At 39.4% G+C, this 26,920-nt stretch overlaps 1 protein-coding gene across 1 annotated transcript in view; it reads left to right on the top strand.

The window, feature by feature from the left end:
- NELL2 (neural EGFL like 2) overlaps nt 1-26,920 on the top strand; it is a 155,662-nt gene that overhangs the window by 50,241 nt on the left and 78,501 nt on the right. The window contains exons 10-12 of the mRNA XM_030015236.2: nt 15,711-15,802; nt 18,586-18,688; nt 21,691-21,819. Of these exons, the coding sequence (XP_029871096.1) occupies nt 15,711-15,802; nt 18,586-18,688; nt 21,691-21,819 (324 nt within the window). The remainder of the gene's footprint in view (nt 1-15,710; nt 15,803-18,585; nt 18,689-21,690; nt 21,820-26,920) is intronic.

The following is a 26,920-nucleotide window of genomic DNA, read 5'->3' as shown; positions in this document are numbered from 1 at the left end:
TTCAAAATTTTTATCTAGCAACTTAGGGAATATTGATTAAGCTTCCTCTGAAATTCATCATTTATCCGGGTGGATTGAAGCATTATGGACTTAAGCCTGTGCTGCTCACTAAGTTTCATCTTTTCACAAAACTGCCACCTTTTTTGTGAGCTGAGGGAGTGGCACCGTCTTGCCTTAGGTGACATCCATCAGTGGCAGGGTGGCACGCCAGCCCGTGCCTTGTTCGCCCCAGTGCCGGCGGAGCTTCTCCTGCCTTCAACGTGGCACAGAGAAGAGGCTGCAGCTCAGAGAAATGATTGAATGACAGGATTAGTGAGCGCTGACTGAGCAGGCCATCTTATCCTTGGAGTAAATCAGAAGAAGGGGCAGGCTGGAAAGCGAAGGCTGGCGGGGACACGGCATGGGTCCGAGAGCTGCGGGGCAGGCAGCAGGCTCAGGGCGGCAGAGCAGGCATCGGTACTGGAGGAAGAAGAGGCAGTCTTGAGCAGTGAAGCAATGATTAGTCATTTATCATAGCTTTTTTAAAAAAATGCACACTTTAGAATATAGAGGAGAAGCAACATTCTGGCTAATGCAAAAGATTAGTGGCTTTTGATTATAAATATTTATATGTGGCTTTTTAAAGATACGAGTGCAAATAGAGCATAAATTCTGTTATTTTGAGGTTTTTTTTTTTTTTATATGAAAAATCAGATAAATTAGCCTACTTCAGAATAGTACTAAAAGATATCTGGAATATAGCCGGCACTAGATTATTTCCTAGAGCCATGTTATTTATTATAACCTCCTGTAGTCAACATGCAGAACTTCTGAATGTTATTTAGCATTTAGCAGAATAGTGTCCATTCAGCCTCTGCTTTCTGGATTTTCCGTGCTGAAATGATTCACATCAACCTTATTTCTCAGGCTTTTGAATCACGTACAACGATAATACCACATTGTATTGACAGTTAAAAAGCATTATATACACACTTGTACTACTGGGATGAATTACACTGTACTTCACTGCCCATTTATGCCATTTTATTACTTCAGCAAGTCTGTGTCTTCAAAAGAAAGGCAGTACTTATATTAATTTAGAAATAGGATGCACAAAATTTTTCTAAAGAAATATTTTGAAGGGAAAAAAATGTATCCTTGAACTCATGTAGGTCAATAAAATCAGTGGAGCTATTTTAGATTTACAAAGCTACAGTGGAAAAGCATAATTGATGCATGTGTCATTTGTGAATCCAGCATAGCTCCTACAATCTGAGTCTCACAGAAGGGTTGAGGTTGGAAGGCACCTCTGAAGGTCATCTGGTCCAACCCCCCAGCTCAAGCCGGGCCACCTACAGCTGGTTGCCCAGGACCGTGTCCAGACGGCTTTTGAATATCTACGCAGATGGAGACTCCACAACCTCTCTGGGCAACCTGTGCCAGTGCTCGGTCACCCTCACAGTAAAAAAGTGCTTTCTTGTGTCCAAATGGATTTTCATGCGTTTTAATTCATGCCCGCTGCCTCTTGTCCTGTCACTGGGCACCACTGAGAACAGTCTGGCTCCCTCTTCTTCATTCCCTTCCATCAGGTGTTTGCACACATTGGGAAGATCTCCTCGGAGCCTTCTCTTCTCCGGGAAGCGTAACATCTCTGGAAGCTGAGCACTGAGACACTCTAAGAAATGTTTTGGGGCCTTTTCTGTGCTGAACCCAAAGCCAGCTGAAGGCAGTGGAAAGACTCCCCTTGGCTTTGGTAGGCAGGGCCAGTCTCACCCTTGACCCTAGCTACTCAGTCTCTGCTATGGGAAAGCTATGGAAATTTTCAAACTACTCTTATACCAGAGCAATATATTTGGTTTATATCTGTTATATATCCAGTGGCAGAATTGTTGGGGGCTTTTCGGTGCAGAGCTTGTAGTCTCCAATGACAGTTGTTCTTTGTAAGCTGGGCAGTATACCTCCGTCGGAAGGGAAACGCTGCCTTTTCACTTGCAGTTCCCTCCTGAGCAGGAACTCACTCCTCATACATCTGTTGTTCGGTGTAAATTAAAATACAGCTTACAGTAAATTGAAATACAGCTTACCCTAATTGGAATTCTCAGAATATTTTGCTCCTATGTTTCCTTTTGTCCTTCCCCGCATCCTTTGAATTTCATTGTTCCGCGTTAGCAGAGGAGGACTGGGGGATTCGGTGCACTGTGCCTCAGTCAGACTTTTCGTACATCAAAGTGCAGCTCCCTTCTCGGTGAGTGGCTTCTTAGCTATTCTGGACCCCATGCATTATGGAACTCCACTGGAAGACTCTAGGTCTGGAGGCAATGCATCAGTATATGAGTTAATGGTAAAGCCATCCAGTTTTAGTCTTACTGTGTGCCTGAGGGATGAATTATAAAATAAAGTATGCTTAAGAAAATCCTTATTCATTACAATACATTACACTGCGTGTATAGCAACCTGCACTAAAGAAGAAATTGGAAGCATGATATTGGTAATTTTATCGACAGAGAACTAAAAATATTTTTTTACATGGGAAATTTTGCTGTAGGCCGTGCTCTGCTCTCCCCTGCTCTTCTTATAACCTATTTTGTCGAGGCTGTCTGGGAAGAGAACCTGTTCTTTTCCATTCCTTTTTTTCATTATGTTCTTACCAGGGAGTTCACAAAATATAAAATACCTTGGAACATATTATTAATTTTATTTTATTTCCAGCGCAAATAAAACATTAACAGATGTTAGATATGGATATTTTGGCTTTCAGGCAGCTGGGAGTGGATAGATTGGCAGTGTTCCAGTCTCTAATAAGTATACTACCCTGACTTTAGTAACGCTGTTTTCACTAGAATTTGCTTAGTCAGGTGGTAATGTAATAATAATAATAATAATAATAATAATAATAATAATAATAATAATAATAATAATAATAATAATAATAATAATAATAATACCTGTTCTATTTATAATTACAAAAATCATCTAGAATATGTGGATGTTCACATGGCTATGCATTGATTTCAATATGTTTGTTCTCACCACTAATGTGCTAATGTCACTCTGCACCTGCATCATTGGATCGTGGTTGGGGTTTTTTTGTTGTTTTTATTTTGGTGGGTTTTGTTTGTTTGTTTTGGGGTTTGTTTTTCTTATTATTTTTTGGTCTCATATCCAGAAGCATGTTGCCAAATCAGCAGCTTGTAGCTGATGTTGTAGTTTCTGCCTGGAGCTTTTCCTCTGTAGATTTTGCAAATTTCTGTAGTACCTGTAACAATGATCTTTAATGGGCATGCGTTCTGAAAAGAGCAGAATTTGGCTTTAGCTAAAGATACCAAAATGGCAGGTTTTGGACAAGGTCACAGAAAAGTAACAAGTTGGAGGCAGAGGGCAGTTCATGGAGCTGAATAGAGCAAAATATCAAAACTCAACCAACCAAACAAGAGATTCATGGCTTGTTGAGAGCTGTACAGTTTTGCAAAGACCAGTTTGCACCTGATATACTCTTATTTGTAACAGGATTGCCACACTGACAAGGGTCATCTGAGTGGAAAGTTGGCCTAGGGGAGACACTGCTAAGAATGTAAAAGGCGGCACATGTACAGTTTTCTGACAGTGCCTATGTCATGTGAAATGAAAAAATTGGAAGGTTGCGAAGGCTGAAACTCAATAAATAAAATACTGACAAAACCCCACCACAAAACCATCAATAATGTGATGTTATTTCCCTGGCAGTCTAAGGAAGGGATGCTAAAATATGAGTGAAGTTGATTCAGTGAGATTAATATAAAATGATGTTTACTCTTATCCTTTATTTGTCTTTTTGTAAAGATAATGATTTAAAACAGTGGCTTTCAGTCTTCTGGACTGCAGAAGTTTGAAATTTTTCCAGTGGAAACATGTAGTGAATAAAGCCTTCTACTGCTTGGCTTACTTCACCCAGCCATCACTTGCAGATATCTGAAGTGTGATGTATCGACCTCCAGGCTGTTATCGATCACTGTTTCTACATCTGTCAGCTCATAAAATATATTTGGCTTCAAATAACGGCCACTTTGTCCCACGTGAGCCACAACTTTAAAATTGAAATCTCACCAGATATGGTGTACCAGTCCTTTCTCATACTTTCCTCATCTGTTCCTTTCAAAACAATTATTTCAGTCCTCTTTATTTGAAGAGTTTCTGCTATTTGCTTTCTTCACTGTACCGGGCATAGCACTGTATCTACTACAATGATTTTCGTGTTTTCGTATCACTGTTCTGCATCTTTGCCAATATAGACAGTGTTATTACTAATTTTTGCCTTTTTGGAGGGGTTTTATTTGGTACCAGTTTCCACTAAGGAGAAAGCTCTGTCCATTTGTTTGGGAGGGTAGTTGACCATCCATACTTCCTGTATGGAGTAGCTAACTAGTATTTTTTTCCTACTACTTGTTGAAATGATTTCCTGTAACTTTCTGCTTGGAAATGAAAATTCTGATACTCCTCTGGTTGCTCTTGGAAAAAGTTTATGTAAACTTTTTTCAAGTATGATTTTGACTGTTTTCCCAGATTTCATTTTATTTATAATTGATGACATTTGGTTAAAATCCCTGAAAATTATTTAACATCTAGAACTTTTTTCCCTAACAGGTAAATAAATTTGAAGATGTTATTAGGTTTGTTGTTTTGCATTGTCATGAACTATTATGGTGAAGAAGAGCTTTTTTACCTTGCTTATTTCTGTTGGCCAGTATATACTTATATATAGTAGTGTTAGAATGGTATTACAGTGACATCGTTGTTTGATGTAATGAATTGGGGCAGAAAATGCCTGGTTTGAATTATCAGATTTTTTTTTTTTTTTTTTGCTATCTGGAAAGCAAAGCAAGAAAATATGCTTACCTCATCTAGGAAATAGGCACATACCTGTTATTTCTAGTGAGGGAGTGCATCAAATACTTTGAAGGTAGGGAAGATGAACTGGCATGATTCTCCCTATATCATTATTACTTTGACAAAGAGATGTAAATTCAGGTATTATTTCCTTAAGATGTTTCTTCGGGTTATATTTGTATTCACCAAAGTGCAGCATCCTCTCTAGGCACATTTTACAGGCTTGTGAAGAGGGAGGTTGTTTTGTAGATGTTTCCATCATGCCATAAGCTTTGTTAGATCCTCAAGGCACCTAAATGAGAAATCAAATCTGAGTATAGCATAAAAGAGTTAACAGTCTTGCATATGGTTGTTGTGAGTTCTCAGACAGGCTTCTTAATAGTAGTAGAATATGATTTCAGAATGCTTATATCTTGTCCAACATCTTCTGTGGCTCTGTATGTATAGACTTGATAGTATGGTTTAAGCACCTAACCACTAATTTTTCATTTTACTAATTTTGCAGTATTTTACTGCAGAGTTGCTATGAAGAAATGTGGGAATAAGTGATTACATTTAAAAAAAAAATAGAAAATTAAAATAGACATATAAATAAAGGAATCGCATCCTTTTTTTCATGCATCGGTTCAACCATCTTGATTCACATATTTGCACCTTTGCTTCTGTTCCCGGTGTGACATCTTGAGTCCCGTGAAAACTCAATGGAAATAACAGGTTGATTCTTACAGTGTGGGCAAACAGATTAAAAATCCTCACCTTGGCTTCTGCCGTACTCTGAAAACTAGTCTGTATGTACCTTGCAACAGTCTTTTATCATCTAGGAAGCTATTTACCACTACTGTTTAAAGCAAGTCGCAATCATTCTTTCTTGCTGACAATTGATCACGGACAGCAAGAGCCCTGTCCTTCGTTCTTTCCAATAAAATTCCATGTTTTGAAGTCTAACTTCTAAACATATGTGGACAGATGTCAAGGTCTGTTAAATAAAATCCTAAGGTGGCTGTTGAAATAAAATATTTTGTGGAACAGAAGAAACTGTCTCCCTTGGGGAATGACAGCCCTTTGCATTTTTTCCCCTGCCAGAAGTTTGAAGGTCATATTGCAAAACAAACTGGATGCTGCCTTTTAGAGTGCAGTTCTTAGCAGACCATGGTTGACTTGGAAGTGGGTAGATGCAGTGAGCAAATTTATTTAAGTAGCTGTACTTGTTATCGCTATTATTTGTACTAAGGTACCTTTAAAACCCTGCTGTTACGAAGAGCCATCAGTCTAGTTACTGTACACACAAAAGACAGTCCTCTGTTCTGCAGGATTTGGCAATTTAAGTGTAAGAGAAGAGGGTAAGACACTGCATATAGAGAAAAAGATGCGGGGAGAGTAAGGGAAAACTTAAATAAATGAGTCATTGTCCTGTCAGGCTTCTCTCTCAGGTGTGTCTCTGCACTTCTGGCGAGACGTTCATGAGCTCTGACCTGGAGCTGTTGGCACTGTGGGCTATACCTTGTTTCATAGTCAGGATTGTGTCCTGCATACATACCGAGTTACTGATATTTATTCAAGATTTGAAAAATTTTTCTTTCTCTCAAGATGTTTACTCCCATTGTATTAGCATTGTTTAACCATTATGGTTGTTTGCTCCTCACGTTTATTGTGGAAATACTGAAGTATTCCCCATGTATTGAGGTGATGTGATCACAGGCGGGTTCATTTTCTCAGTCCCAATAAAGTTCCCTCTAAGAAAACTAGACTGTTCCACAGGAAAGACAGTACTTGTTCTTGCTGGGACAAGACCCCAAATTTCTTATCTGTCAAGTTTGATCATCATACGTCCACTGTTCCTTTATAATTCTACTAAATATCCATACTAGATCTCTGCAGCTAAAGAAAGCAAGGTCTTTGCTAATAATATATTGAAAACAAATTCAAGAATTTGTCAATGCAAACTACTGTTTTTCTCTCAGGTTTTCAAGGGCTTGAAAAAAATGAAAAACATGAGAACAGGTTTCATAAAATTCATTAAGCTTTTTCTCTTAATGCCATTTAACCCAGTGCAGTCATTTCTGAGGTTCTTGGTAATGAAACGAATTACAGTTAAAGATGTACCTATTTCTTTTCTGTGCCGTTGAAATTGCAGAATTGTACTTTGCCTTACGCAGGTTTGATGCTAATAGGCGATAATTGAAAATGAAATCTTTTTTCTAACAGTGCTTTCCGATTCTTGGTTTCCATACAAAGGTAGTGGTAGACAAAGGAAAAGGAAAAAAAGTGAGTTGGCTGACATCAGTAAGATGAAAGTATTGCAGCTCTCCTAGAGACTGGCATACACCACAGCCCCATATAGACAAACACCTGGTCGCACAAGCACGAGAAATCTGAGTCTAATGTCTGGAGAGGTCCCCCTGAAGACAATAGGAGTGTTAACATAGATATAATACATAATTTTTTTTGTATTATCAGTGACTCTGAGGCTTTCCCTCATTGATCTAGTTCCCAAACAAAAAAGGAATAGTCCCATTAACAGTTGGTATGAACTCTAGCTTACTGTTTTTCTGTGACTGGGTTGGAGCATCAACAGATGCACTCTGGAGAAATTAGCTATGACAAAGCAGAATCTGTGAACATCTGTTCCAGCCACTTTTACATTTTTAATTATTTCAAATCCTGAACTGACTTTAGACATGAAGTATTGGGTTGTTTGGGAATGCACAATGGATAATACTAACTTCTGGCAGCCTTGAGAAACAGGGATGTGATGTCAGGGGTACATAGGTTTCTATTTAAAGTTGTCTTTTGAAAAATTCCAACTCTATTGGTAGCACCTGATTTTTTTTTAGATTAGTTTTTGATTAAATGCTATTTGATAATGAATGATGAGAGTGAGTATATAACAAATTTGGAAAGCCCATTTGCATAACTGACTTTAATCAAGATTTCCAAAATGTGTTTATCTTGCTGTCTGTGTTAAAAACCTTTTGCTGAACTAATGCTAAGGACTTAGCTTAAGAACGTTAAGTAGAGTTCTCCGGAGTGTTTGTGATTATGCCAACTAATCCCGTCATTCCGGCTGAAGTGAGGGAGGAAGATGATGCATCTCGGAAGAGGGATGGGAGGATGGGCAGATTCCTTATGCGGGAACAAAAACGCTTGGAGGAAGAGTTGGGAGCATGAAACCCTGTTCAGTTGCTGGGTGGACCTTGATACAGGTGCTTGGAAAGAACTGAGATCTAACAACAGCAAGAGATGCGGTGCTCCATCTGTGCACTAATCCACTCCTGGGAACGTCTAAACACATTAGACTGGCCTGTGCCATAATGCAAATAAGGCATACGTGATTATTACTGTAATATCCAAGTTAACAAGGGGCTGCCATTTGTAGGGGAAGTGAAAGCACTTGGATTAGGGAGGAAAGTAAATACAGTAAAATGGAGCTATGTGATGCCAGGTCACAAGAAGTCGTGCCATCACCATGGAGGCTCGTGCAGCAAAGTCACGGTGCAGAATTTCTAGCTAAAGCATCTGTGGAAATTGTTCTGGGCCAAGGAGAGTCTGGTTGAGAATGGGAGCATCAGCAGGGTCCCCGACAGTCACTCAGATATGGGTACGCCCATATCTGTGGGTGCTTAAATAATGGGGCAAATTTTTGGAGAAGAAGCTGTTTGGAATCTCTATGGCTTGGGAGCATGGAAATGTTGCCTCCAAGTGATTTTCACGCAAAGAAATGCCCCATTTACTATTTTGCGGTGAACTGAGTAGTTTTGCTATTTGCATAGGATGTTTTTTAAGGCTGTCAAATGAAACGCTGTCAAAATCTCTGAAGGTGCTGCCATTCAGAGGTACTTGCCTTTTACTGAATATGCTCGCATGATCTGTGTCTGCAGACATTGCAGCAAGCAACCATCTCACTAATCATGGGCAAAAATGTGTTGTTGAAAGGTATGCATAATTGGTGCACGCTATTTTTGCTTGGCAAATCTGGGCAAAAATATGGGTAGTATCCCAATATGCTTTATTTCTTCCCCCCCGCCCTGTTTGAAGTCTCTGTGGAGCAGAGTAAGAGTTACCCCGTGTAAAGGGCTGTTGCAGGAGTAGGTGTCCTCCCTCATCGCATCCGTGGGTGGTCTTAACTTATGGCACGGCAATGGAGAATGCAACCTGCTTTTTATATAGTAAATTAATGCTGATGGGTGATAACTGTTTACCTCTCAGATTTTAAATAGTGACTCAAAAGGGTGCAGGTCTTTAGCAGTTCTTCATTAGTTCAGAAATTCCCAACACTCAGTCCTAATCAATTAATTGGATTTCATCTTCCATATGGATCCCCATGACTTGAGGCCTTCTGATGGGTGTATGTGCAAGTTTAAGCATGTCATGAAATATAAGGTGTTTTAGGGAGGTGTGTATTTATTTTTCTACACCGCACAATTTTCCTCTTAACAAAGTTTTCAGAAAAGCACTTTTTACAGTTATCCCAGCAGTCCAGCTGAGAGAAGGTGGAACTGAAGCAGAAATTTCCCCGTCATTAGTAGCTGTCGGCATTTGATAAAATACCTATTTGCCCCTTTACTGAGATACAACTATGTCACTACTATTGTGAACAGCTTACATGACGAGTCCATCAAATAATGTCTAATCCTACTTTTATGAGGATTAAGTGGGCACATAATGTTTGCATTGGAGTTCTTTTGGTCTTGCAGACTTGTGCTATTTATAAACCTTTAATATAATTGTAATACAGTGGTCATATAATTAATATTAACCTTAATTGCTTTTCTTCTCTTGACACCCTCTAAGGCTTTTGTCTTGGCATTTGATTTTATTGTTTCACATTTTGCTGCAAAAGTTGCTTGAGTATCGGGTGGCCAACATAGTTAAATCGGCATAAAATGGATGGGCATTTTGATCGCTTTGGTCATGTCCAAGTTTTCAAAATCCTATGCTTAGTCCAAAATATTCCAGTTCTGTTTGACAAGCAGAATATGGTTCATTGCTCTAAAGCCAAAGTTGTGCATGTCTGTCAGTAGAAATATTTTGGCTGCCATATTTAACCAAGCTAAAGTTGCAGTATGGGTAGCAATAATGCCATTTTTAAGAGAAGCTGACATCAAACACGTTGTCCAGATTGGATCTTTCCTTAACTGGAGACAGCTCCCTTTGTGCAATGTGAAGTCTGTTGGCTTTGATTGGTTGCAAGCTCTTTCCCAGACTCCCTGTCCAGCAGCCTACTTTAAGAGTTTTACTTCATCTGTCAGGTCTGTTTGCTTCAGCAAAACAGAGTTTTTAGTCACATTTTGATGTGCTTTTTCAGTGTTCAGATTGCTTTTTTTAGTCTTTAAAGATGCCTCAAGGAGCCCTCATTCTAGGGCTCAGATGAATTCTACAGAAGACTTCCCAGCAAGAACACACGGGATAGATGAATTATGTCATTTCCCCATAGCAGTTGATGGAAATACAGGAAACATGAGAAGTAGGTGAAAGAATTTGTAATTTTAGATTGACTCCTTGCCAATGTGACTAAACAGCCTGTTAATGTTGTTGGAGGTGGCTCACACCGCAGATGCTCTTAAATTATTGTAAAAGTACTGTAGAACAACGACTTCGTGTTTTCAGTGTAATAGAGACATTTAGCATTTCCGGCTAACAAGAAATAAGACACAAATAGTAATTGATTCCTTATCATTAGGAAAATTCAAAACAGATTTTCTTTTTTTCAGCTGAGGAAGCAGAAGCATATATATGCAGCTTTTTAGCAGTGATTGACTGGAAAAATTAGCAATATATTTTCCAGCCTGAAATCTGGAATAATTTTGAATTGTTGAGGGGAGATGGCATGAAATGAAGCACGTGTCCAGTCTCACTGACTGCAGTAACAGAGGAACTTATGCTTTCCAGAAAACGAGCAAAGAAATAATGCCTGAATCCCTGCAAAGATAAATGAAAAAGGGGTGAGACCAACGCCTAGTAATGGTGTGGCATTGAGAGAGAAATTAATGAAAGGTGACCATTATCTCTGTGTGTATTTCTAAGGATAAAGCCACAGAGAGGTTTTGCACTATGTAAGCTTGCAAAGTAGGATTAATGGGACTTACACAGTGCCTAAGCCTCGATCTCTGAAGAGTGGCAAATGTAATCAAGGAGATTCCAAGGAGGAAGTTGGAAAATTAAATGAATGAGACAGGAGGTTTTTTGGTATGCTAATTTTTGGTGGGGTTTTTTCCCCTCACAAACCACAATATGTGAACAAAGAATGCAGTGACATAGAGTTAACTACCAGATTTAACTTGTATATCCATAATTGCTGGCAAATTTCACAAAACTTCAAGTCACATCTGCCACTCATAGGGCAGTTATGAATACAAGAAAATAAAGTGGTTTGAGGAGTTCACCAATGCCCCAAACTTTTGCTTTTCCTTGGTGATGAGTCTGAATCAAAATCAGCTTAGATACCACAGGGAAGTGTACATGCATTTCTCAGAGGACGGCATACACAATCTAGATAGCAAAGGTGATAAATACAGAAGTGAGAAAATGTACTAAATTACATCCTGTGAACTCGGTGAACAGAAGGCAGGAGTTAGCTGGGTCATGGATTTTGCATGGACATTTTAAGAAATGCAGAAGGAAAGTGCCATTTGGAAGCCAGTGGGAAGAAGAAAGGGTTGTGAAACAGAAGTGCTGGTTTGACAAACTGTTGATAATTCACTGAGCGAACACAACAGCCAGTGGGCTCCCGAACGATTCCTTTCGCTGGTTGAATATGGAGAAGATGCCATGTTATCACAACGTGTTAAATGGTACTACAGGGAATAGTTGTATTATCACTACTCCTGTGTAAATTAGTAGTGGGGATATAAGCAGACCTTGCTGATAATATTGTAATATTTGATCACCTTTTGTATACAAATATATTGAGAGTAGCCAAACTTCCTAGTGGGTTTTGTAGACTTCCTGTTTCATCTTCTGAGAAAAATGTGCTTTGAAAAACATATGTTGTTTTAGGTACTGGGGGGATGTGCAGGTTTGATGGCAAGAGGAAATGGTTGATGTAATTCAGCTGTAGATGAAATCCTACATAGGCAATAACTATCGAGTTCTGGCACAACTAATCATCAGGTAATTTCTTGACTGTGACTCAGTCTGTTGAATAAAAGGACTTAGGAAGATGAAAGATGATATGTTTCCCCAGAGGCATACCAATCACAAACTAATCACAGTATCCTGGGAAGCATCTAGCCAAGCAGAAATTAAATCCGGACTTTCCAATTACACAATTCTAGTCCAGATGTTCATGTTGTTGAAATATCTTTATTTCTAAAGGAAAATAAAGACGTGAAACACCACCATCATGGGACGTGTACTGGCTGTGACAGTTGCTGTCAGGAGGCAGGAGAAACGTTCTGTTCCACATTGCCTGGGATGTGGATCCCACTGTCTTAGGAGGAAAGTGGGACAGCAGAAAATTGGTAGCTTTGTCTTTCTAGAAGTTTTTCCAAGTCTGCTCAGTGCTTACCTAACTAGACAACCTTAGAGTAAAGTTTTTAGAAGCCTTCAGGTAGCTTGATGAAAATGTGCCCTTTGCTGTCTGGCAGGATGCCTCCTCTGTGGGCAGCGGAAGAGCGGGCTGGCAAGACAACAGGGAAGAGACAGAAGCATTTATGGGAGTATTGGAGAAAAAAAGACAGTGTGCACTGGCAAACTTAGACCATTACTAAACCCACTGGTATCTGTCTTGTTAAATAAATGTGAAGCCAGTGGTACTGGCATAGATGAAGTGCCTGTGTGATTTTTGTAAGCTCATTTGGCTCAATTAGCATAGATGAGAAGAGAAAAACTAAGTGATAGTGCTCGGAATTAGAGCTTCAGAGTGTACCTTAGTTCTTGCTGCTTTTTAATGGAAGGAACTGCCCAAATATGGTGGAATCCTTCATGTTTTAGAGAACACTAGTAGGAAAGAAATAATCCAGGTACTTTGATTTTGAAGATTTTTAAGAAGAAATGTCCCTTTTGAACGTGGTTAATGACAGCAGCAGTCCGTAAGAAGACATGCTTGGGCTTGTGCTCAGATTATTCAGGTTAACAGGTTTTGAATTTAGTTTCAATTTAGTTTTTCAATTGGCCATTTATTGTTTGTTGGGTTTTCTCTCTTTTCTTAAACATAGTTTGGTTGTTCTGTATAGGCAGGTCCCTGATACCTGGGGGCTTTATAACCTTGCTGACAAAGCCACAGCAAAATCCAGTACTTGGAAATGTTTATTTAGGGGAATTCAATGAAAGAGATGTAATTTTCTTACCTGCATGATGGCCAGGTGTTGTGGTTGTGGAGGTGGAGATGCGAGCATCTGTGATTCACTGCTTGAAACTTCTGGGACCCACACAAGCAAGTGTCTTTAAACATGCACTCTGCCTTTGAGAAACAATCTTCGAGTGTATGAAGACACATGGGAAAGGGGCAAGGGCTCTCTAGGCAGAGTCATCTCACAGCCCCAGAATTTGTAAGTTTTTCTTTTTTCCAAGGCTTTGTGGAGAAGAGTTGATTTTCTTGCTGAAAGCAAGTGTTTGCGATGCTGCTTCCCTGCATTACGGTGGTTTCATGTGCCAAGAATTCCGAAGGCTGTTGGTGGAGTCAAGAAATAACTTTGTGATTTCACACTAGGCTGGATGTGTTCTTTGCTGTGTACATTATTTTCTAAGTTTTTCTGAAGAATCAGAGGTTCGTCGCCATTGGTAAGGTGACTGGATTCAGTGGACTATGCTTTGAGGTAATATGGATACTGGATAATTTTTTAATTTTTTTTTTTTTTAAGATGCCTGGGTGGTCTTATTCATTTGTTAACAGTATTTTGGCTTCAGGAGAGTGTTTTCTTCCAAGACAGGATGACGGTCATTTTGATGTCTTTTGTCTTCCCTGTGAACAGGCATAGTCTGCCTGTTGGAAACATGAGGATGTTATCAGTCCGTTGCCATTGTGTGGTCCTCAGGCATTGCCATACTTCGTTTTTCCTGTCACATATAGTTCTTAGAAGCTTGAAATGTATGGAGCAAGGGAAAGGGCTTAATATATCAGTATTTCAGTTTAGTGTCATGGCCTGTAATACATAGGAGGTGATATATATGACTGGATGATTGCCTTGTCCTGTCTGGATTCAAGATCTGCTAGTCCTCAGTAAAGATTTATATACATTTTTTTTTTCACATACTTCCTTAGAGAAGAGCTTGTTTTCTGGGAGAGGAGAGAGGCACTGTTTGAGCTTTTCTGACTCTTTGTGACCTTTCTTTGTGGATGTTGTACAAACTTTCTCATTCTGTTAGCCCTAGGACTCTCTCCTGTGGCTCTTTTCTGTACTTTCTCTATTAAGTCTGACTGCAAACTCTGCTATTCATGGGATTCAGAATGTTGCAACATGCTGTGATATTACTTCCTGAAAGTGCTGTGCAGACCTATATCACACAAGATACTTTATATTTTATTTGGTATTATAACGCGTATTTTGGAATTTGAAAAAAGCTTTTTTGTCACTATGGCCATCACATCTTTTTCAACATCAGTTCCAAGAGTTGTCTTTTTACATGCTGAGAAAGTAGTAAGTTTGTAAAATCAAGGAGCTGCAAGTTTAAAAAAAAAAAAGTAGAGGAGAATTGAAAACAGCAGTAATGGTAATTAATATAGGTCACGCAATAAAAACTCCTGTACTTTTAGATATTTTAAAATTGTCTACCAATTGTTGTCTATTTAAACAGAATAGATAAATCTCTGTGAATGAATTGTAGTATAATTGATTTACATCTCCAAATCAATGATTAGCAAATTAGACCTCTAACATGTAATCTAGAACTTGAAAGCGGTAACCTACTCTTGTTATTTCATGATTATGCTTACTTGATGAGCCTTGACTGTGTCCTAAGCAACAGAGACAGACATCCGATTTTCTATACCTAGCAGTTACATTACTTAGCCTTTATACTTTGCATAATGTAATTGCAGTAATGGACCCATTTAAAAAAAAAAAAAAAAAAAAGTAAGACAGTTTGCTGTGAAGATATTTTCTGTAACCCTTAAAAACCAAATAGGAACTTTAGTGAGCAATCCAGTATGAGCTGTCAGCACGCTGCTGTAAAACCCAGTACTGCCAGGGCACAGGAGTGGCACCAGACTGGATTGTGGTATAACAAACACCGATCCAAGGGGAGTCATTTTGTCATTTGATCATTGGAGACTTGATCCTATTCTGTTGGTGAGAAGAGAAAAAAAAAAAAAAGGCAGTCACTGAAGGTCAGCTCCTGTACAATAAAATTCATGTGCTCTAATATACTTCAGCAGTAATGGTAAATATCCAGGATAATCAAGATACAAATATGTAACGTTTAAATAACTGTGGGGGGTGATGAAACACCAAAGGGCTTTGATAACAAATGAATACGTGGCTTCAGTGATCACCCTTCATCATGCAACATTCCTCTTCAAGAAACTGATTATCTATTAATGCCACTCACGCTGCTCTCACAGCTCCATTTTCCTTTTTGCCCCTGACCTGTGTTGCAGGCAGTCATAGCTCCCTTGGCGTGACGTCTCTTCTGCCCTCTCAGTAGCTATCTGTGCTCCATAGTGCTTCAACAGCCTTTACCTTCTACTTATGTGTGCTTTTCTGGTTCTTTTGTGTCTTTTTTTTTATTCCTTCTCCTCTGATTTTTTTTTTTTTTCTTGTAATATCCAGAGTCCTACAGGTGGGTTTAGAATATTCTTGCAGCTGATTCAATCTTTTTATTTTGAAGTGCAGTTATCTTTAAGAAAATGTATCAGTTCTATAAGCAGAGTACTAACACTTTTTTACAAAATCATTGTGTTTTTTCTTTTTATTTATTTTCTCCTGAAGCGGTGTGCGTATTTGAAGGCAGAACCTACTTTGAAGGACAAAGAGAAACCGTGTATTCAAGCTCAGGGGACTGTGTTCTGTTTGAGTGCAAGGTAAGAATACTGTTGATGGGAAAAATATTTCTTGCATGTTAGAAATATCAAAGTCCCACTGAAAGAAACTGTTGAAATACAGACAGGTCTACCTTAGGAAGTGGCAACAGAAAAGGCATCTAAGGGGTCCCGTGTTTATTTTGTCTTACTGAGTTCCACATCAAATTTTGCAAATAAATTTACTTTGCATAGCTACGAGCTTTGATTACGCAGCTTGACAATCAAGCTGCATTCTTTCCTCCTTAGGTATCGTCTCCATCATCAGTAATAAAAAACCCAGCAGACTACCTTATGCTTCCATTGGCAAATGTGCAATGTTATTGTTCAAAATTATGTGCTCAGGTACGAGAGGTGCACAAATGTGATGGGGCCATAATTTGAAATTCAGGATAATTCTTAGAAGAAAAGCTAGATGAAAAAGAAAGAAAAGAGCTGGCACACCAGGTGTCTGGTATTTCTAGTGATGGAAATGAGGTAGGGTTGTTGTTTTATTTGTAAACAGAAATTGCCTGATGTTGAGTCAGTCTTGTCCTGCTGCTCAGACAGAGTTGCTCTTCAGGCACAAATGCACTTTAAGGGCAAAATATACCCCAGGGACGTCTGCGGGTTGAGGATTACACAAACTGCTGCCGTGGGTCCTGCTTTGCCTCTGCGGGGGAGGGATGGGGAGGAATTCCCTCCGGTAAGAGAGCTGCATGCTTCGGGGTGGAGTTGGAAACCTGAGGACACATTTCTAGGGCAGAGAAAGAGAGGAGAACAACTCCGCTGGCCATGCTGCAGCTATCTATCGGACCAGTTTCTGGAAATCTCAAAACTTTTTCATACAGCTATGAAAAAGTGTGTTTTACAAAGTAGAACCGAGGACCGTTGTCCTCCTGCTGTTGATTTTAATCTTTGTGAGCTTAATTCCTGGAGTAGGTGCTTTGAAACCCTTTTGAGAAAGGAAAGGAGAAGCTGACCAGAAATAATTTTGAATTCAGTCGTACGCTTTCCAGGACTGTGAGCTCGTATTTTTAACATGACACCTGGGACATGAATTCGGTGATTAGTCAATGGATATAATTAACAACCATCAAAAGTTATGTGGTGGTGCCTCATGTTTCTTGCAGCTGGCAAGTACAATATTGTGTGAACAAAATGTCTCTGTTGGCTCTGCTGGTCTGCATTTTGTTGATTATACTTGTTTGCTGGTGGGCTGCCTGACTGTCCTGGTAGAAATATTAAGCAGCAACTTTGGCTGATTCAAATGCTGCTTTTTCAAGGACCGAAATACATACAGTTTCTGCTGAACAGCCTTGCGAATGATAATTCGGAGCAGAAAATCCACATACTGTGAACTGTGTTGGTCAGTTAGGTAGTCATAGGTGGACACTATTTTATTACTACCAGAGTTCTCATAAAAGAATATAATTAATGACTCCAGCTCAAAAGTGTCTTAATAGGGATGGCACAAGTACTGATTGTGTGCTTGAAGGCTTATGATGATGTTATCAAGGCAATGTTGGGAATTTCTTCTTTTTGTCTGCTTGTAATTTTAAACATAATTTTTTGTTTTGTTTGGCTGCTGCAGTTGTGCCTGCTATAGGCACACACTTTTCTGTTTGAATATTATACAACAAGTGAATGAAAAATTCTCTTCCAAATTAGAGTTTGTAAAAGAATTAAATGCAATCCAGGCTACTCTAATTGATATTATTTCTATCAAAGGGGTTTTTTTTTCTTTATTTTGTGGTGTTGCTGGGTTTTGCTTGTCCTGGTGTACAACACATCTGTGGCTGGTTTGCTTTACTGTATTATCAGGTTAGGGTTGGTTTCTCTGTCAAGATTATTTAAAGTAAAGTTTGAGCAGTAATTTTGATATTGGCCATTGTGTTCATGTTTCATCTTTATATTTCATGCTTTAAGAGGATTTATAATTAAATGCTAGACCCAAAATAATAATACATGCAATGGCATATGCATGATTTTAGGCACTTTTCTTGCACGCAGAAATACAGGGTCCTGTGTTCAGTGAGCTCATATTTTAACTAGATTGCTGATTTTAAGGCAGATGCCTCTGAGGAACATGTTGTTTGCCTTGTTTTCTGTCTTTGCCTTATCATGACTAGAGCACTGCAAGACACATTAATTAGGGCCCAAGGGAGCCTATAGGTGGTACGTCTGCACTAACTGCATTGCTAAGGCAGGCATATTTTGTGTGGACATACTGCCATGATTGTGTGTGACCTGCACTAAGTGCCTGAAGACGTTCAGAAACCATCTTGGCGTTGGACATTTCCAGAAGCCTGATCCAAACTTAGCTGAGAAACCCTCTCTTTCCTAATACGGAATCAGTGCCAGTTTCCTTCAGCGTTACTACCACAGCATTGAGATCAGAGATGTTCAAGTTTGATTTTACTTGCTGTATAAATAAAAAGCTGCTTTAGAGTATTTGTAATGAGCACCCTTGATTCTGGAATCTGCTGCCTCAGTTTTTGAGAAATAATTGTTACGCTTTCAGGCATAATTTTAAGAGAAACTTCTGAGGCAAGTTGATTGATAGCTAAGATAAGAGAAGAATGAGAGCTATTGCCACGCTTTTGCTTGCTTGAGAAGTTTTCAGTACAGGGGAGTTCCTGATGCTTTTATTGTGCTACGTTGTCCTTTCAAATGGTTTCAAAGGTACCTGGAGTTTGGTGGAGGTAGTTTTTTGTTTGTGCATTATAATGCTAAAACTCCACTAAAGTTATCATTTATCTTTATTTCTTATCTCACGATATTAATCAGTTATCTCAATTTAACAGGACCACAAAATGCAGCGTATTCCAAAGGACAGTTGTACAGCTTTGAACTGCCCAGAATCTCAACAGATCCCCTTATCTCACAGTTGCTGCAAAATCTGTAAAGGTAAGGTAATAGTCGGATATATAAGCTCAGTGTAATTTTCCATTCCTATAGTTTATATAGACTTTTTTCTGATTGTTTTGAATAGGACACTTCTAAGCATGATAATCACTGTAAATACTGGGAAACTGAATAGGTAACATCTGCATCGTGACATCTGAAAATTGTTTGTAAAATGTCTAGTAGTGTAAATTCTGTGAAACATGTTTGTGTGTTTCATTCTAGCCAAAAGTGGGTGAAAAGTCAAAGAAATTATATACATAATTAGTGATTTTCTACTCTTCGCTCACTCCAGTGTCCAAACAAAATGAGATTGGAGAAATGTCCATGCTCACCAGCATCTTTCTGAGATGCTTTGAGATGTCTCTTTCAGAGAACTGTTCATGCTATGCAGTTGTTCGAAAACTGGATTGACTTGTTTACCTGTTTGGGGCTGTAGTCTGCAACTAGAAGCAGAAGCTTTGGGAAGTATTTTTGTATGCTGCGTACCTTTTTATGTTACATCCAGCCTGATCCCTACCAAGGAGAGAGGTGCAGGAAGCGTTCTGTGTCTTGAGCCCGCTCTTTTGATCTGGACTAATACCGGTATCTTCAAAGCTATGAGCAATTGCATCTTCAAGTGGCTACACCTGTTTCTCTACAGCTAAATAAGATAAATTGATACCTGGCATGAAAGAAGATGTTAGACTCTTGGGCTGATTTTAGGTATACTTCAGTTGAAAAGAAAAGTGCAGCTATAGTTGTTTCTGTGCTACTCAGTGCAAACACAAAGTATATGACTAATCACATCAAGCAGAGAGATAAGAAAGTAGGGGAAAAGAACTTAAGAGAAGTTGATAGGTCTTGAAGTCTATCACAAACAAAAAGGATTTTTTTAATGATAATTTTCTATAAAATCTTCAGTGGCTTAGAGAAAATAATTCTGTGTTTCTTGTGCCTGGTATAGCTAGAAAATTTTAATATATGTCGGATGAGTGCTTCCTGAACATTTTCAATCCTCCCTGAACCATGCTAGCTTGGCCTCTCATGAGCTACAGAGCTTATTCTTTAAACAAGAAGCTGCTCTATGCTATTATTCAGCAGCATGTATTTTGTTTATTAATACAGTTGATACATAACTGTTGAGAATCTTAAGGATAACAAAAAATTCAGTAGAAAAGCCCTCACCCTTTCTGGATGACATGTATATTCCTAGTTATTTAATGTCAAAATCTGATACAAGCCAATCCAGGCCAGGAAAGCCAAAAATAAGACGGTTGCTTTGTCATTAACTCAGGCTTAGATGAGGAAGACAACAAAAAGGCAGAGAGTAGATGTCGCCATGGCCAGAGGTTGCTCTTGACACACACACACTTCTGCTGTCGTCAATGAGTGTTGAAGACCTTCTAATGTTAGTAAAAGTGTAGAGCTTTTTGCTTCTTAATGTCCTGAGTTAGGTAAGAGCACTGTGGTAGCTACAGTGAATTATAATATTTAAGTAACATTACCTAAGTGTATCTCTAGGTTACAGTGAGGCAATCCACAGCAGAAAAGAAAGAGAGAAAGAAAAACATCAGCCTCTCATATCACAGTCGGTCTGTGATGTTTGCATCATGACCATGTCACTGGGTCTCAGTAGTAAAACATTCTGCCTTTACGGGTTCTTCTGTTTCTCTTGTCTTGTTTTGCTTGGTTTGTGTTGCTTCGCGCTGTTCATGAGCTGCCCAAGTGCAAAACACTTCTCTGACCTGACCTCCTAGCAGACTTTGCCGTCGTCCTGCTTGAAGTGCTCATTTAACTTAGCTCTGTGAAGTTAGGGGTGGAAGCTCTTTCACAGCAAAATATGAAGCAGAAGCCAGGTGGAGTGATAAAAGTAATAATCTTTACTGCCAACGAATACTGTTGTTTTGTAAGATGCCTGTGTTGCAGCCCGATTCCAGCTTGCATTCTGGAGCTGTTGCTGTTACACTGGTCCTGGTCCCCTGAGCCTGACCCACGTTCCCCAGTTCTTCTGTGGGAGGTTTTGAGAGAAGAAAGTGGTTATTGGAAAACAACAGTGAAGTACTGCTGCTTGATCAATTCTAATGCTTCAGTTAAAGAAGAAAACTTTAAACAAATGAAATTATTGAGAAAACAAATTGAGAAAGACAAGCTCCACACCTTTATAGACAGATGTGGAAATTGTGGAAGCTTCAAGTCAGTTACTGCAACCAGCTTGAATTCAGCATAATAAAGGATGATTTATTGATGTTCAGCAACATAGCACATTAGATTTCATAAGAGCAAACAGAAGGAATTTAAAAAACCTACTAAGTTGAAAGGTCCGATCTAAATAAGGTGCAATGGAAAATGGTCACACTTAGGAAATGGAAGGGAAAAAATAGGAAAATAGGAAGTAGGGATGGCTAAAAGGTGAGATTTTAAAAATAAATTTCTCTGAAATGGAAAGAATGATGCAATCAGGGAAGAGTATTCAGTCAGTGGAGCTTGAAAAGAAGAGATAAGGGGAAGAGAAAAGCAAAGCAGGTCAATGTTAATCAAAGACTTTTGGTTAAATGTGGAAGGATTTTATAAACACACCTGGGAACAAAAAAGCGCTAGGAAAAAAAGTAATACCACTCGTAAACGAGCTACTGAGTGCCTAAGCTATTCAGCTCTTTTATAAATGTCCAAACAAAAAAAGAAAAAGAAAATAAAAAAAAATATATAATTAAGAAGTGCCCTGTAAAAGTACTTAACAATGACAAGGAGACAGTAAGGGGATTTAAGCAAGCTTCCTATCCAGCTGCCTTAGATCAATGCCATAACCTGAAATTGAATCGAAGACCTAGAGACAGTCTGTTCTTGTGGCCTTTACTACTCCTTTCATCCGTTTCATGCTTGGTACAATTTATTTTTCTATATCTCATGGACAATAGAAAGGTATTCTTTGACCTAACTGAGAAAAAGATAGGACTGTCTTTGACAGGGATGTTTTGTAATCCCTGGATTCTTTTTAACCCTCAATCATATTTGTTTCTGTACAGGCCATGACTTTTGCACTGAAGGACATAACTGTATGGAGCATTCTGTCTGCCGAAACCTAGATGACAGAGCTGTCTGTAGCTGCCGAGATGGCTTCCGAGCCCTTCGAGAGGACAATGCCTACTGTGAAGGTAATACTTGTATAGATGCTTAGCTCCGCTCTATAAATTACAGTGGGTTGAACGTATTGATTCATGAGTTGTCAGAGGGATAGGCCTATTAAATACAATGAATTAGATATGCGCCTTATTAATCAACTAAAATGATTATCTCTCCAGTTAAGTTCTTTCAAAAAAAGAAAAAATCTGATCAGTGTTGAAGTGGCAAGTTAGTATGGCTGAGGTCTTTAATTAGAAACATGCTTCCATAGGAAAGTTTTCCTTTTTTTTTCTGTGGTGTTCAGATACTCAGGCAACCTAAAAGTCAACCATTTGAATAGCATATTAGTATAACATTTAGTTTCTCTTTTCACGGCTGCCTCTTCCTATTCTGTCTCCCCAGGAAGTAAGTAAATGCTATAGACTAGAGAGTAGTATTGTTAATCAAACTGACTAATGATTTATTTGAGCTGTTCTTTTTTGTATCAGGGAGCCACAAGCTAGTTAATCAGAAGAGAAGCCTCTACAATTTGTGTCTTTACAATCTAGCGTAATCCTGTGAAAAAAAAACCTATCCCCACTCCAGCAGCAAGACCCAAAGTCCTCTGCACAATCTCTTAGCTTTTGTGCTAACTGTTGCTTTTCCTCATGAAAACCCTGATTCTGCAAACACATAAGACTAGTCTACTATCAGGGCATTCTTACCATAAACTTAAGTGTTGGCAGCAGGATGGCCTTTGACTAATAAGCAGTTTGGTTCAGATTTAGCCTGCTAAATTGAAAGTCAAGCATCTGTGAGTAGAGTCTACGGTACTTTGCAGTCCAACCTAATACCTGGATTGTTCTCTGGCAATGTGCAATTAAATGGGATGAATCAAGGCCTTTTAAGACTGTTCCCTTGGCTGAACTCTGCAAAAGTTAATGCCTGCAGCTTACTTGAGTTAGTAGCTGCATTAACGTCAGTGGGAATGCTCATCTGTAGATGTAGATTTGAGAATCCATGACTGTTTTCAGGAAAGGAGCATATAATTAATTCGGCTTCGCATACCTCTCTGCTTAATGTTTACGGTAAGCCTGCTGATGGAAGCCTGTTTTGAGAAGTAGAACTAAAAATCAGGCAGAAACAAATCCCTTGCCCCTCGTCATGTCCCAGCAGGCATCTGACATCAGGACCTGCAGTAGAGCTTGTTCTGTGTTGCAGCATCAACCACGTTTTATCCCATAGTCCCTGGAGATTCTGCCAAGGCTTATGCTGCAGATCTGCATTTCTGGGAACTCACCAGCCATTTCCTATTCAAGTGGGTCACTGGAGCAATGGAGTTATGGTGAAATCAGGTGCTTTAAGAAGGTTTTTTTTCTGCGGCGCTGCTGAATGAAAGCAGAAAAACAAGTTATTCTCTCTTAGTGATCTCCACATTACTCAAATTAGAGTCTGTTGCTATGTGTGGAACTTGCCAGGCATGTCGTAAACAAAAAACAAAAGAAGCTTTTTGATCAGCATTGGTGGTGAAATATTTAGTTGAGGACACAGTAGATCATCGTATGTGAGACTGATGCATTCGTATTGTAAGTGGATTTACCAGTTTGTGCAGTACGGGAATTCAGTATGATGACTTTTTGAGAAGATTTCTTGGCCTGATTGCTTCTGCATGGGCAAATGACATTGTTTCTGGGTGGTAATTATCAATCTGCGTAAGTGCTTTCAAAAAACTTGCATAAGTGAATAAAAGGTTGGGACACATTATTTACATAAAAAAAAAATTACATATTACTATGTTTGGATGCATTAAACTCCCTCTTAAAAATGTGTATGATTTAGGGTCCAATCCAGGAGCAACTTGCTCACATTGAAGATTGCAGATTCCCGTTAGGAAGATGTGCCCACGTGAGCAAAGCTTATGAGGTTGGGTCCCTGCCAGATGAGGTTCTCCCAGCCGAGGGCGAAGCTAACCCAGCAGGCAGAACAGCCCAGTTTTGCTGTTCGTTATGTACCGTAGCTGCAGTGTAGGCACCACGCTTGAACTATGCACGCTTGGTTCACGGGTCCAGACCTGGCCTTGGCTGGCCGTCCCTGACTGAGTGTTCAGGTCATGATGCTGGAAGGAGGGAAAATGAAGTTACAGATTGAAACTTTAGGATTGCCTTTGTGGAAGAGGAAGGTCAGGGGACCGAAATACCCGTGTTTCTTCAGAGCTGTGCTTTCAGTATTGTAACCCTTTTTCCAGCCCCAAAGTCTCTTTGAGCACTGAGTTTTTTATATCTCGAAAGAGACTCTTACCTTAATATTAAACAATGTAATAGCAAAGGGCACAATAGCAACAGTTTAACACCGAGCCTTTTCCGAGTCCTGTCCCTCATCTTGAAAGGCTGGAATGGTCCCAACCTCCCTTTCTCAACACGTACCCTTTCTTCGCTGTGCCATTATTGTGGCTTTAATTACGAGCAATGCCAAGTGTGGAAATGTTGAGTTAACACAAAGCCTTTCAGAGAAGGCTTTTTGTAATGGCTGGAGCCCATGGGTATGATAGCAGTTTCTATGTTCGCACTGCACAAACTTCAAATATACTGCAAAAGTGGATGTAATTGATTCTGTGTTAGAGCCAAACTTCACTAAATACAATCCTGATTTGTGCCTCAGCACTGTCAAAATTCAAAAAACAAACAGAAGTAATGATGCTCCCATTGGTAGAACTTCTCCTTTAAGGTAGAAGAACAAAAATATTCAAAGCTGATTTCATTGTGGGTCTGGAAAAGCTGCATAAATTTCATCTGAATGATGGAAGAGTTTGGCTTCTGTCCTAGAAAGAACCGGTGCTTTTCCAAGATACCTCTAGATACTGTTACGGTGGATACCTTTCTGTTTTATAATAATAATATTTGTTAATATTTATGTCACATTTAGCTTTCCCTTGGAGGACTGTTTAAAGCAATATTTAAAGAGTTGGAATTTTTCATTTTTGTGCTGTAAGCCTTATTCCAAGTACTCTGAAATCTACTTTCTGCCTCAGGTTATTATGCAGTTTGAGATACCTTGTGGGCAGGTTGGGTGTGGATTATGCTGTGCTGCCCAGGTGTAGGTGCTTTTGAATATAGCATCCTTGGTGTACAGCCTACCTAACATCAACGTTTTACAAAAACAGATGTTCTGATGAAGTGTAATTAGTTTTTCCCAAAGCAACACCTGCAGTGCTCTCAAACCGATGATCGCCCTCCGGGAGATATTTCAAATAGTGTTCAATGCCCACTGCATTTGTGGTGTCAGAGTTATGCTGAAAAAGTTTTTAAGGATAAAGCTTGTGACTCTTGGCTATCAAGATATTCTGATGCATCTAGAGGAGTGAAATATATCTGTATTTCAAATAAGATGGGTTTGCAAATAGTCTGCTTGATGGCAGCTTTAGGTATTCTTCTCAGATCCTTGAACCTAAGCTGTTTCCATGCACTGTCATGCGCTTTTGGCAGTCCTTGAAAGATGTGTTTGGGGAGGAGGTGTTACTTGTACCCTTTGGAGACTGCACTTGGAAGGATTGCTTGAAGTCCGATTTTCTGATTTAATAATAGTGCTCAACTATCTCTGTGCAAAATCCGATTTCACTTCAGAAGTGTTGCCAAGGATTGCTGATTAAATAGAAGAGGACAGTAGGCTCAAGAAAGAAAACAGGAGAATGCGGTAATCTTTTGTAAGCACCAGAACTGAACGTGATCTGAGAAAACCTGGTTATTTGCTGCTTTATCAAGAGGATTTTGCCTGATACAGGGGCGGTTTTACATCATGTACTGATTTTGGCTGGGATGGTGTTAATCTTCTTTGTAGCAGCCTGTATGGTGCTGTGTTTTAGATTTGTGACTAGAACCGTGTTGCTAACAGGGATGTTTTAGCTATTGCTGAACAGCGCTTGCACGGTGTTAAGGCCGTCTCCGTTTCTCGCTTTCCCCGCAGTCAGTGCCTTGCGGGTGGGCAAGAGATTGGGAGGGGACACAGCTGGGACAGCTGACCCCAACTGGCCCAAGGGATATCCCAGACCATACGACGTCGTGCTCAGCAGTAAAAATGGGGCTACTCTTTCTAAGGCAGCTGTTGCTAGACGACTGGCTGGGCATCAGTCTGCTGGTAGGAGCTGGAGAGTGATTGCCTTCGAATCACTTTTTTCCCCCTTTTCCCCCCTTCACTTATTAAACGGTCTTTATCTCAACCCATGAGTTTTTCCTCACTTTCGCTCTTTTGATTCTCTCCCCTATCCCACTGGAGGGGGGAGCTAGCGAGCGGCTGGTGGGTGCTGAATTGCTGACTAGGGTCAATGCTCCACACATCCCAGATTTACCTTACGGGTGTGTGGACCATAATGTTTATTTTCTTATATTTGGGCATTTAGTTGTACTAGTTGCGCAGTACACAACCTAGCTAAATTATCTTAACAATTTGGGATCATTTAATGTTATTAAACAAATTTCTGTGAAACCATTTTCCATTTTTATTCTAATTTATCATTTTTCCTCAGTAACCCTGCTAGTTTCTCTGCTGTTGCCATGTTTGTCCCAGTTTCAAGTGTAGCAGCTGAAACGAGACCAAAGACTGAGTGACTTTTTCTACATTTGAGAATTGTATCAGCTTCACTGATGCTTGTCCCTCGAGGGCAGAAGGTCTTCAGTTTAGAAATCTGCTTTTGAATAAGCTGGCTTGATTTGAGTCTTAGTCAGTGGAGGGAAGTAAGCAGTCTTAGAGGATGAATTGTGTCTCTCCAGAATAAATGTCTGAAGCCCATCGAAGTGCCACTTGGTTGGACCTCTTCAGGTTTCCCTTAGCTCGGAGCTGTATGTTCTCATTCTGCTTGGAAAGACTTACTAATTTATCCCTGTGTTTGGGTAAAATACTAATGCATTATTCAACCCTCTTCCCTAACAGCAAAAACATTACACTTCTTCACTTACCTAATTAGTACAATCTGTTGTTAACCTTACTGTTAATATTGTTGTTTTTAACTACTGGATTACAAAAATAAAGTACATTTTCAGAATACACCTGATTTCTACGGATTGCAGTGAAGAGAAGAAATCTTACAAAAGATAAAAGATAGTAATCAAATTGCAGTAGGATACATGTTGCATCATATTGGCTAAGTACAGTAATCAACAA

Source organism: Aquila chrysaetos, chromosome 5 (genome assembly GCF_900496995.4).
Source record: "Aquila chrysaetos chrysaetos chromosome 5, bAquChr1.4, whole genome shotgun sequence".
Taxonomy (NCBI): domain Eukaryota; kingdom Metazoa; phylum Chordata; class Aves; order Accipitriformes; family Accipitridae; genus Aquila; species Aquila chrysaetos.
This window is presented reverse-complemented; position numbering and strand designations above follow the sequence as displayed.